General features: G+C 37.9%; 1 protein-coding gene across 1 annotated transcript; it reads right to left on the minus strand.

The window, feature by feature from the left end:
• Window positions 1-51: 51 nt before the first annotated feature.
• On the minus strand, window positions 52-3,983 carry LOC143627697 (putative mitochondrial-processing peptidase subunit beta, mitochondrial). The gene is made up of 9 exons (XM_077097466.1): window positions 3,320-3,983; window positions 1,877-2,041; window positions 1,671-1,808; window positions 1,447-1,598; window positions 1,253-1,361; window positions 1,082-1,180; window positions 519-584; window positions 319-426; window positions 52-224 (listed from the first exon to the last, which is right to left on the minus strand). The coding sequence occupies exons 1-8, from the start codon at window positions 3,980-3,982 to the stop codon at window positions 406-408; spliced, it is 1,413 nt and encodes a 470-aa protein (XP_076953581.1). The 5' UTR covers window position 3,983; the 3' UTR covers window positions 52-224; window positions 319-405.
• Between the last annotated feature and the right edge of the window lie 8,586 nt (window positions 3,984-12,569).

Genomic DNA, 12,569 nt, shown 5'->3' on the forward strand with positions numbered 1-12,569 from the left:
TAACACAAAAAGCCTCGGATTTATTTTAATTTAGAAAGAAATTGTAACGTTATGTCAAAACTATACAAATGAACACGCGCATTCCGCGAGATTTATAGTTAAAATTGACAAAAGCACAAAAATAATAAAACATGCGTCTAGTAACGAAGCATGTAAGTGCGACGGCGGAACCAGTTGTAGTCGGGCAATAGCTTCACAGGCCCAGATGCTGCAATTGCGACGTCCTACAATCACCAAAAACAAAATATAAAAATCTAAAATATATGTGATTATATATCTTATAGCCATGTGTAAAAGATGTGCAAAACGAAGTGTTACCTGGTCGAATATAAATCTGTTTGCTACACGCTTAATGGTAGCAGCATCTACTGCGTCGATTCTGGCAAATAATTCAGCAAATGGGATTCAACGCCCGTATGTGATCAACTGCAATTAAAAAAACAAAAATAAATTAAAAAAACACAGTATAAGACAAATGTAAGTTTAAGATTTAATAATATTATATGTATCTAGTGTACCTGTCGTCCAATGTCTTCAGCAGTGGGGCTGGTTCCATCTATGTGAAGTAGCAATGAAGATTTCAGCTGCAAACGGTTAAGTTGAAAGATTATTATTAAATAAAGCATTATAGATATATTGCGCTCAGATATTACAATATATATATTCTGAAAATGGCATCTACTTTGTACTTTGTCAAAAGTCCAAATTGCATATACCATCTTAAACGACTAACACACACATATCTCCTCCATTCATTTTTGTTCGTAAATGTTCGTTTTAGTTTAAGTTCGTTTATATATTAAACAAAGAAGTTTCTATTACAATTCAGTCTAGCTTTATGAAATATGAAATTAGTTAGCATTTGCTCAACTATGTTCAGTAATGCGTTCGTTTGTGTTTGTTTACATTCTTGAACCGTTCATTTAGACCAATTAAGAACCGATATAAACGAACAAATTTATTTTCTTAACAGCAAACACAAAAACAAAAATTCCGTTCGTTTAACAGTTCATGTTCAATTACTTGTTCAGTTACGGTTAAACTAACCGAACGTGAACATAAGTAGGAATAACGAAAGTACCTGATTTTGTGCACGAATAACATCATCATCGTTGACACGGTAGCATAGTTTGCTAACTTCTTGCATTATTGCAAAAGCCAAATCATCCAAACAATCAGGCTACACAAAACAAAGAGTAAGCACCCACTACATAAACACTAGGATACAATTAAAATATGAAATTAAACTCACCTTAGCAACCGCATACACGCCAAATAGTCCAGTATCTTTATAGTTGGTGTTGAAAGCCATCATACTCTCAGCAAGTTCACTAATGCCCACCTGCTGAGCCAGCTGAGATCTGTCATAGTTCCCAAAAAAATAAATATTTCAACAAGTGACAATAAGACCCAAAGTCAAATAACAATATTAATCATAAAGCTTACCCCATATGTTTGCCTGCACCAGCAGTTTTGTTCCATGATCCAAGCATGGCTTGAATGACCATTAAAGCTATGGAATCTGGATTGGTCCAGGAGGCTCCATTGAAAGCAACGGCAAATTGAGCAAGGGGTGCATCATCATCCCTCATACGGATCTAATTATTTCACACTTTCAGTAACAATATAACTAATTATCAGAAAAACAAAAGCTTTGTTAAAATACACACCTCAGAACCAGTGAATATTGCAGGTTCCTTTTCAACCAACTGTGTTGTGGTGGTAGGATCGGCAGACAACTTTGTGAACATCTTCTTAACCTGTTCTACAAGGTCCTCGTGCTTAACAGCTCCAGAAGCTGAAATCACCTGTGGCAGATAATAGATTAAAAAGGTTACATCTTTCGCATTGTATTATCAATGTACAAGTTTGGTACCATTCTGTGGGCTGCATAGTGAGTTGAAATGTAGTCTTGAATGTCTTTCTTTGTAATCTTCTGGATGTTTTCAGCTGGTCCAAGAATGGTTCTACCAAGAGGAGTGTATTGGAAAGCAGTAGCATGTAAATGATCAAAGATTACTTCCTCAGTTTGTTGTCCAACCTGTAACAAACATTGCAAGAATAACTAACATTCAATATCACAGCTGAGAAAAGATTATACTGTAAATCAAATACTGTGGAAAAAACATCATACAAGTTATAAATCCCAAAAACAAATATAAGTGTATAAAAAATCACAAAACTTTCATGCTACCTACTATATTGTTTCAAAATGGCCTATATGTCCAAAGACCTTCATGACTAAAGCATATAACTTTATACTTGAAATCTTAAAGTGTGATTGTGTTAATATATAAAAAATACAGACCATTACATGACAAATTACCAATCACTGTACCAAGATTAACACTCCAAGATCCACGCCTATTTGTGTGAAGATAGTAGTCACCTATTTTCCAAAATTCATGTGCTCAAATACATTAAAAAGTTTTCTTCAATGAAATGTTCAAAGTTTCATCATTAATCAACTCAACTTAAAAACTGACATCATTAATCACTCAAACCTCTTTTGTCCAAAGACCTTCAAGAAATAAAGTGCATAGCTTTTATATATAAAATCTTGTTTATATACATACAGTTCCATTACATGCCAATATGTACCAAGATTCACACCTGTCTTGTGTGAGTATAATATCAATTTACTCAAAAATCATGCTAAAAAACACAATATCTATACTTTAACACAATAAAAAGTTCAAAACTTCATCACCAATCAACTAATAACATTAAACGCTCACATCCTTAATATCTCAACCTTATTCTTTGTACACAAATAAAAGTGGAACACACATCTAGTTTCTGAAATTCGCATGCTTAAACACACAATTTTTATACTTTAAATCAAGAAAAAGCTCAAAACTTCATTAATCACCTAATGATATTAAACACATCCTTAATATTTCAACCTACAAATAACAGCGGAACACACATCTATTTTCCGAAATTCACACGCTTATAAACACAATTTTATACATTCAAAACTCACATCCTTAATAATACTTCAACCTTATCATTATTTCACTTGCATTCAATAATAAACAAAACAATCGAAACACACATACCTTTTTGTTCAAACACCTTCATAAACTAACCTATAAAGTATAAAACTTTATATACATACAGTACCATTACATGCCAATAAATGTACCAAAAACATCTATTTTCTGAAATTCACACGCTTTAAAACACAATTTTCTAATACTTTAATTCAAAAGAAGCTCAAACCTTTATCACTAATCAACTAATAATATTAAACACTCGCATCCTAAACATTTCAACCTCATCATTTGCATACAAATAACAATCAAACCACACATACCTCTTCCATCTCGCGAAGAATCACCCCGCGCTCCCGATTAATCAACCGCTCATCAAACGTCGAATTCTGCAAAATATCCGCCAAAATATCCAACGCTTTCGGCACGTCCCCGCCCATCACTTTCGCATAATAAGTCGTCTGCTCCCGACTCGTATACGCATTCAAATGCCCTCCCATATTCTCAATCTCCTCCTCCAAATCCCTCACACTCCTCTTATCCGTCCCCTTAAATATCATATGCTCCAAAAAATGCGCCACGCCATTCGTCTCATCGGTTTCGAACCTCGACCCCGCATCGATCCACACCCCGACCGTTGCGGTCTGCGACGAGAGGTTCGACTCCGTGGCGACACGGAGGCCGTTGGGGAGAGTGGTGACACGTGTCTCGGGGTATTTCAAAATGGATGTGTGGTCGGATAACGTTGGGAACGGTGAGTTGTGTTTGAGGAACCTAGGGTTAGGGTTTGATAGGAGTTTGAGCTTTGATTTGACTTGCTCGGCGGCTCGGTCGTAGATCATGTGGGTGGGTGGTGGCGGGGATGGTGTTGGGTGGTCGGAGACGGCGGCGGCCACGGCGGTGGAGGCGGATCTGGTGGTGGCGGCGGCGGCGGCGAGAGAGCGGTGAGATCGGCGGGAGAGCTTGAGAAGCTGCCGGATCGCCATGGCTGGTTCAGTGATTGATTCCAATCTGATGGGTGATTATAATTAGGGTTTGGTTTGACGAAGAAGAAGATGATATAAGGGTGTCAGAAACGGGTCGGGTCAGAAAATTGGGGATCGAATTGGTCGAATTGGTGAGTGATTAATTAATAATAAAGTGAAGCAAAAATAAAGTAGAAATTTATGGAAGTGGAATTGGGCCTTTTGTTGGTTTAATTTTAATCAACCTCTGGTAACCCAATACCTGGCCCATTTATGTAAGTTTGTTTATTCAAATAGATTTGGCTAAATTTATGTATTTTATCCCGCAAATAAATCGGTTAACTGAACCGACCCGAAATCAAACTAAAACTGATTATATAGAAACCGGTCCATCGGTTTGTAATTTTCTCCACCAAAACCGGTTCCAAAACGGTTAACCGAACCGAAACCGGCCAAAATCGAGCAAAAACCAGTCAAAACCCGAACCGAAACCGATTGTAACATGGTAAGAAAATCGGTTTCAACCCAAACCGAAACCGATCTAAGCCGTTTTTGACTTTTGTTGACCAAACCGAACCGGTTTTGAGTTTTAAACCGGTTTGTGCACCTCTAATTTATCCTATCTATAACTAATCCTACCTTTATTAGAGGTGCACAACCCGGTATAAAACTCAAAACAGGTTTGGTTAAAGCCGGTTCGGTTTGATCAACAAAAGTCAAAACCGGTTTACGATCGATTTCGGTTCGGGTTGAAACTGGTTTATTACTATTTTGCGATCGGTTTCGGTTCGAGTTTTGACCGGTTTTTGCTCGGTTTTGGCCGGTTTCTGTTCGGTTAACTAGTTTGAAACCGGTTTTGATGGAGAAAAATACAAACCGGTTCCGAACCTACAGTTTCAGTCGGTTCCAAACTTGTTTCTTCATAATCGGTTTCAAACTGGTTCAGTTTCGGTTCGAATTTCGGATCATTTCAGTTAACCGGTTTACGTGCCCACCTCTAATCCTATATATATATAACTAATTCTGTCTCTATGTGAACAAACCTGTTTGAAACCCAAAAGTGGGTTGGGTTGAAACCGGTTTCTTGACCAGGTTACGATCGGTTTCGGTTCGGTTAACCGGTTTTGGTGGAGAAAATTACAAACCGGTTTCTAATCTGCGGTTCCAAACCGGTTTCTACATAATCGGCTTCGGTTTGAATTTTGGATTGGTTCGGTTTCGATTTGATTTTTAGTTTGGTTAGGTTAACCGGTTCTTTTGCCCACCTCTACTTTATATGTTTTTTCTAACAGTTATATAAAAAAAGAGAGAGATAGAGATATAGAGAGGGAGGGAGGGAGGGAGAGAGAGAGAGTTCCAGTGCACGGTCCAAACAGGAACCGAAGACCGAAAGCCAAAAGAAACTTTACAAGAAAAAAAAAGGAAAATACAAAATTACAACAACAAAGGACCAGAAGATCTAGTCTTTAGTCAAAAGAGTCGTCCTTGATAAGCTCCATCAGTTGAACATCGTGCTTACGAGTCCTTTTGAAAGGCAGAGCTTGTCAGCTGACATATTTGGTTCAAAACTCGTCTCCTCTAATAGTTTGGATGGGCGTTTATAAAATCAGAAAAAAGGGACATTTTGAGAATCTTTCTCCTCAAATGGATTATTTTAAGAATTTTTCAAAACATATATAATTAACCAAAAGTTATAAAAAGTAAAAACAACTACCCAATTCTCACGTGTGGTGGTGGGACGTAACTAAATGGTTTAGAAGTACATGGACGCCAAAAGAAAGTGATAAAACGGCATAATAGTCGATTCCACTTTTCGTTGGACGCTCAACTGACGGAGGGACTCGATTTTTCTCGCCAAGAAATACAGGGACTCATCTAGGTAATTTTAACTGTTGTGGGTAGAACCTGCACTTACCCTATAAGTTAAGGTACGCAAATCATAATTCTCCCTGAGAACAATCAATAGTTTAGAATAGTTTTATTTTTTAGAACGACGACTTTTTGTGTGTCACCACACTCCCCAAATTTGGAGAGTTCGTTGTCCCACTCTGACCAGACTATGTTATCTTAACCGGTGTCATGCTAGCTTTTAGAGTTTGGCTTAGACGTTTCCCAGAGAAACCATACCGCCAGCTGTTAGGATTAAACGCACACACGAAACCGAACACACACACGAAAGCAATAAACGAACACGAGGATTTAACGTGGTTCGGTCTAAACTGACCTACGTCCACGGGTAGCAACTAGGTATATCTTTATTGAGTGACAAATATTACAAGTACATAATGTTGTTTATATAGAGACTGAACTAGGGTTAGTAAATTATTATGCAAGAAATCTAAACCGGGCCGGGCTTGGGCCCGACCGCCCACACCCGTCTCCTCTTTTGACTTCATATAATAAACCGGGCCAACAAGGCCTACGAACCCAACAATCTCCCACTCGGAGGCCTTGAGTACTCTCGTCTGCACTCCTGATTGTACTTCTGTAATCTGAACATTAAACTTCTTCTAGTTGCCACCGCCTTCTCATCAATTAACCTGAAGGCCCGTTGAAGCTCCCCGAAGCTCCAACACGTCAGTCACGGCTGAAACTGCCCCTGACCCATTCTCTGTCCCTACCGGCTCCCACTGTAACGAACTACCGGATCCTGAGATAACCTGAGTACAAACACTCTCCATATTCAGCAAGTAATTCATTGGAGAGACTTTTACAGCTGGAATACTGGTTTTCTTAATCCACTGTCGACCTGGAACTGTAACTGAAACATGACCTATGCTCCCACTGTCACGATGTCCCCCAACTGATTTAACCTTCCTAGCTCGTTCATCCTGAATCTTCACTTTGGCTCTGGGTTTGTTACTTGCAAAACGAACCTTCTTCTGCCCACGAGATTCTGTGAACCGGATTTTGTCTTTCACCAAAGCTGGATCCACTCCTTTCGATGACATATCGACCAAATACAACGAACCCATTTTCTTGCCACGAGCAACCACGAGATTCCCTTTGACTACTTTCCACTGCCCATTCCCGAACTTAACATCGTGCCCCTGGTCATCCAACTGCCCAACTGAAATCAAACGTTTCTTCAAACTTGGAATAACCCTCACGTCTTTCAAAGTCCAAGAAGTACCGGCTGAAGTTATCAAATCAACGTCTCCCATACCCGTAACCTCTAAAATATCATCATTCGCTAGTCGAACCTTTCCAAAATCCCCAAATTTAAGATTCTTCATCGTTTCACTACAGTGAGTGGCATGAAACGATGCACCAGAATCCATCACCCAAACATCAACGCTACTCTCAACACTACAAACCAAAGCCTCATCACTACTGACCCCGTCATCTGTGTCGTCTTCTGTAACATTCACCTCTTTCTTACCATTCGGACACTGATTCCTGAAGTGTCCTTTCTCTTTACAACCCCAACATTCAATATCCTTACGAGTCTTAGACTGACTCCTCTTCCTGCTCCCACTGCCTCGCTGTTTTCTCCTGCCTCTACCTTCTGTGACTAGCATATTGCCTGATGATTCACCTGAACTTCTGCGTCTTGAATCTTCTCCCAGAATCAGATCTCGAATCCCATCGAAAGTAATATTTGTAGACGAACTACAAAATGCAGTCACTGTTTACGACCAACTGTCGGGCAAAGAGGATAATAACAAGAGGCCTTGAACTTCATCATCAAACTTAATGTCAACTGACACTAAGCGGGACAAGATCGAATTAAGATTATTGATATGAGTTGTAACTGACCCACCCTCTTTCATTCTTGTTGTCACTAGCTCTCGGATAAGATAGACTTTATTCGCTACCGAAGGCTTCTCATACATGTTGGATAGTGCGTCCATCATACCACGTGCTGTGGTTTCTTTCATGATGTTAAACGCCACATCTTCCGACAACGACAAAGTAATACAAGCCCTAGCTTTCTTGTCTAACTTCTTCCAATCTGCTTCTGACAGCTTTTCTGGTTTTTCATCCTCAAGCACTATATCCAAGTCTTTCTGACAAAGTAGTGCCTCAATCTGCATCTTCCACCAACCGAACTTCTGTCCGTCAAACTTCTGTATCGAAACCTTTCCGTCTTCTGCCATAACAATGACTAAAACGAAAAACTGGATAAAAAACAGAGACAGACACAGCAACACGAGCCTGAACTTAACGATTGTTCTACTGAACTCTGTTAAACAATCAACCTATTTAACGTGCAGCGGAATAACGAACTGTAAATCAGAAACCGAAACTTTAAACTGAAACGATAAACCTGACAAACGCGGTTGGCACTGGTTCTAAGTTTCTTTAAATTTCTTCTGACTTGAAACTGTTCTTCAACAAAAATAGGATCTTGATTCGCTGTTATTGACTCGTACTTTGCAAAGTAGGATCTCGACTCGCAAAACTTCTGCCTTCTTTTCAACCTTCCGGTCGATCGCTGGATACGTCGGCTAGCTGCCAACACCGAAAACCTAGATCGACAACCTGAATCTGACCTGTGGCAACTGGTGGCAGCGAAACCCTAGCAGCAGTTAGCGGTAACGCGGCGGAACCCTAGCCCCGATCACTGGTGCGGCGGCGACACGCGGAACTGGTTCACCGTGTTCTTCGTGTGATCCGAACCTAAGCTCTAGATACCACTTGTTAGGATTAAACGCACACACGAAACCGAACACACACACGAAAGCAATAAACGAACACGAGGATTTAACGTGGTTCGGTCTAAACTGACCTACGTCCACGGGTGGCAACTAGGTATATCTTTATTGAGTGACAAATATTACAAGTACATAATGTTGTTTATATAGAGACTGAACTAGGGTTAGTAAATTATTATGCAAGAAATCTAAACCGGGCCGGGCTTGGGCCCGACCGCCCACACCCGTCTCCTCTTTTGACTTCATATAATAAACCGGGCCAACAAGGCCTACGAACCCAACACCAGCTGTCACTTGACAGTCGCTGTGCCACCACAAGAGCAGAACTCTCTAGCGTAACACACGGTGGGACGAAAATCCGGGTGGGCTCAGGGTTCGAACTGACAACCTTTGTACAAGGCCTAGCTTAAATCATTTATTGTAAGATAACTCAAAGTGACATAAGTGGGAATCAAACTTGGGTCTCCACTAAAAAACCTAAATCTCTTACCACTATGAAAAAACAAGGAATGTTTCAAAATGGTAAGTTTTATAATATGCTATTGATTGTAAATATAATAATTTTATATAACAAAATATATCTTAAAAAACCATTTTTTTATTCACTACCCAACCCGTCCCTATTTATTCTTGCAAAGGACCCCTCTTCCATGTGGTTTTTTCTTATTTTTACATGTGAAAAATGAGAAAAAAATAATGTCCATTAAAATTTACTGGTGTATATACAAATGACAAAAACCTATCCAAAAAAACAAGCAATTATGGATGCTCATAGACCGATAGTTCTAGCTGCCATTTCTTTTACACAACGTTTGTATATATAATAGGATGGTCATTTTGACTTTTGTGGGCAGTACCTATGATGTTCATGGTCCGGTTTTTATGATTTTATGTTAAACTGTAAACCAAACCGTTACTAACGGTTTTTATTTTTGTAAACCAAAACCAAACCGTATAAATCTTAAACCGAACTGAACCAAACCGTTAATAACAGTTTGGTTTCACAGTTTGAACACTTTAGGATTTTATACAAGATGTCCAAAATAAGCGATTTTGGTAGAACCGTCAGATTCTAGCTACATAAGGAAATTCAAAAGGAAGATATATGATTTCAACATTAGTCACATGAAACAAAATATGCGGGCATAAACACTTTACAAGGATTTCATAACTTCGAACATATGAGATTTATTGTGTTGGAAACAGTGGCGGACCTATCTTAGTGGTAGGGGGTCGGGCCGGGCCGACCCCTGTGAGAAAAAAATTTTTAGTGGTATATATGTGTTAAAATTCTGATCGACCCTGTGAAATTTTGATACCGACCCCTGTGGATTTGAGAATGACCACCAATAGAGAGAACTTGAGATGAAAAGAAAAGTATAAACCAACCATATTTTCTGACAGTCGGTGCAAAGAAGTATTCTCATGTCGTAGTTAAAGAAAAAAAGATGATCTAATTTAACATTTTAAGGATGTAAAGGTCTTTATTAACTCTCTTTCAAAGCCCAATATTTTACCAAAATTTAATAGAGCTTGTAAAAATAAAAATAATGTCAATAAAACATTTATTTATTTCTGAGTTAGTTTAATTATAACCTAATATCTAATAAAAGTCAGTATGTTTTTTGCCCAAATTAACCTGCCCATTTGTTTCGTATATTATTAATTAACTTTTTAACTTTTAATAAGCATTTGTTTTGCTTTTATATTTTTTTAATGTATGAATATCAAACGAATAATGTTATGATTAGATACAAAAAATAAAAACTCGTAGAAAACAACTATAAATATATTGTATTTTAATCATGCGTAACTAATGACGAATCATGTATTTTTTTTTGTTATATGGTAATATGATATGTTGTGTGATTATCTCTTTTTTATATGACCCGGACCGATTTAACCCGACTTAAATGACCAAAGCGGTTTGAAAAAGAAATTATATACCTATTTGGCCCAACCCGTACAACCGAACCGGACCGAAGAAAAATTTATATAGCGATAAGCAACTGAGTATCGACCTAAAAGTTTTCCAACCCCTGCAAGAAAATTTTCTAAGCCCGTCACCGGTTGAAAACCTGCAATTTAGAAAGCACATCAAAGAAAGTAGGTTTGCATACTCTTAAATCTTAATTTACTTTAACTTAAACAATTTTAGTTTTATAATTATGTAACACCCCAACCCGGAACAGGCCGGTGTGCCACTATTACAGATATCATAAAACAAACACAATCCATTTAAAAGAAAGAAATAGAATCCAAGAACCGCCAATGAGTGAAATCAAACTAAGGTAGTGTTTGGTATGAAGGAATGATAGTAGGAATGGAATGATTCATTACGTGAGAATGAAAAAAATGGTGTTTGGTTGCTCAATGGAATGGAATCATCCATTACACATGGAATCTCATTCCATCAAAACCATTCCCTCCCACCCCCCTTCTTTTTTTTTCATTCCATTCCTTTTTCACCCTACTTTCTCAACACCACCACCTAACAACCACTATCACCACTACCATCGGCACCATCACCAACTCCACCGACACCACCACCGTCGCCACCACCATCGCCACCGCCACCATCATTTTCGTCGCCGGAGCTACCACCGTCGCCATTGTAGTTTTTTTTTGGTTAAAAAGTATTTTGAGACATAAGTGTTTTTATTATTTCTATTTCATTTCTACAATTTTTATGGATACCAAACGATAAAAAATAATAATTGATTTCATTCCTATAGGTTAACCAAACAAGGAAAAGGAATTGTAATGATCCATTTCAATCCCTTGTCCATTCCATTCCTTCTTCCATTTCATTCTCCCTTCATTTCATTACCTCCAACCAAACATACCATGAAAGAAATCCTAAGTCTCATTTACTAAATTGCTGAAATAAAAGAAAAGTCTTTAATCTTGAACTTCATTTTACTCTCATCACTTATTACCCTGATTTCCCGAATTACCTGTCACAAATAAGACAAACACAAATAAGAAAATACGGCTGAGCCAAAAATTGCCCAGTAACGGAATGAACAATAGTAATGACGATAAGACGAATAAACAGAAGCAAAATAATAACAAAATCTATCTTAACCAAAATAAGTATGATACCGAAATTTGATACTTTTAGAACATATGACAATACAATACCAGAATAAAAACCGATACTAAACGTATTACTGAACATATAATGGCGACTGACTTACATGACAAATGATGTTACAAAAATAAGTCGGGTAATTAAAGGAGTACCCGGAGCCGAAACATATAACATATAACATATAACTTGTAACATATAACGTGTGACGTGTAACATATAACTGAACTAGGATCGATTCATACGCCCGTAAATGGCCAAAGTACTACCAACTTACTAGTTAGAGACGCCGTGAACTTTTAAAAAACACTGTCACGAAAAGTGTTGTGCTCGGGTAACAGAGTACTAAACGTGAAAGGCAGTATAACTACCAAACATATATAACATATTAATAGAAATCCATATTATTATCCATAAGAACATGCAATAATAAGTACGAGTTTATAAAATCTATTGCATGCTACAAATCTCTCTAACTAAAACTAGTAAGCAAAATGAATAGCTGAACGAAACTAAATAAAAAGTTGACGACGCATAAAATGTCCAAAGACCAAACAGGTCGTGTCGATAGAGACAACTAGGTGATACTAAAATATAAAATACCGAAAGTTCGTACTACAAAGTAACGGATTAGAATTTATGCTATGAGTAAAAGAAACCAGAAACCGTACTACGAAGTAACGGAATATAGTTTATACTATGAACGAAAAACACAGAATCCGTACCTTGTAGTCGATGAGGAAGAAAGTTAAGTCAAGTCACGCTAAGTCGTACTAACTCCTACATAATATAAAAAAAATAAAGAAACTTCCATGTTCGAAATCATTTACGAAAAGTAATAATCGAATATAAATGTAAA

This window comes from Bidens hawaiensis, unplaced genomic scaffold (genome assembly GCF_021521415.1).
Source record: "Bidens hawaiensis isolate Kalapana, Puna unplaced genomic scaffold, B.hawaiensis_p1.1 tig00004706_1, whole genome shotgun sequence".
NCBI classification, from domain to species: domain Eukaryota; kingdom Viridiplantae; phylum Streptophyta; class Magnoliopsida; order Asterales; family Asteraceae; genus Bidens; species Bidens hawaiensis.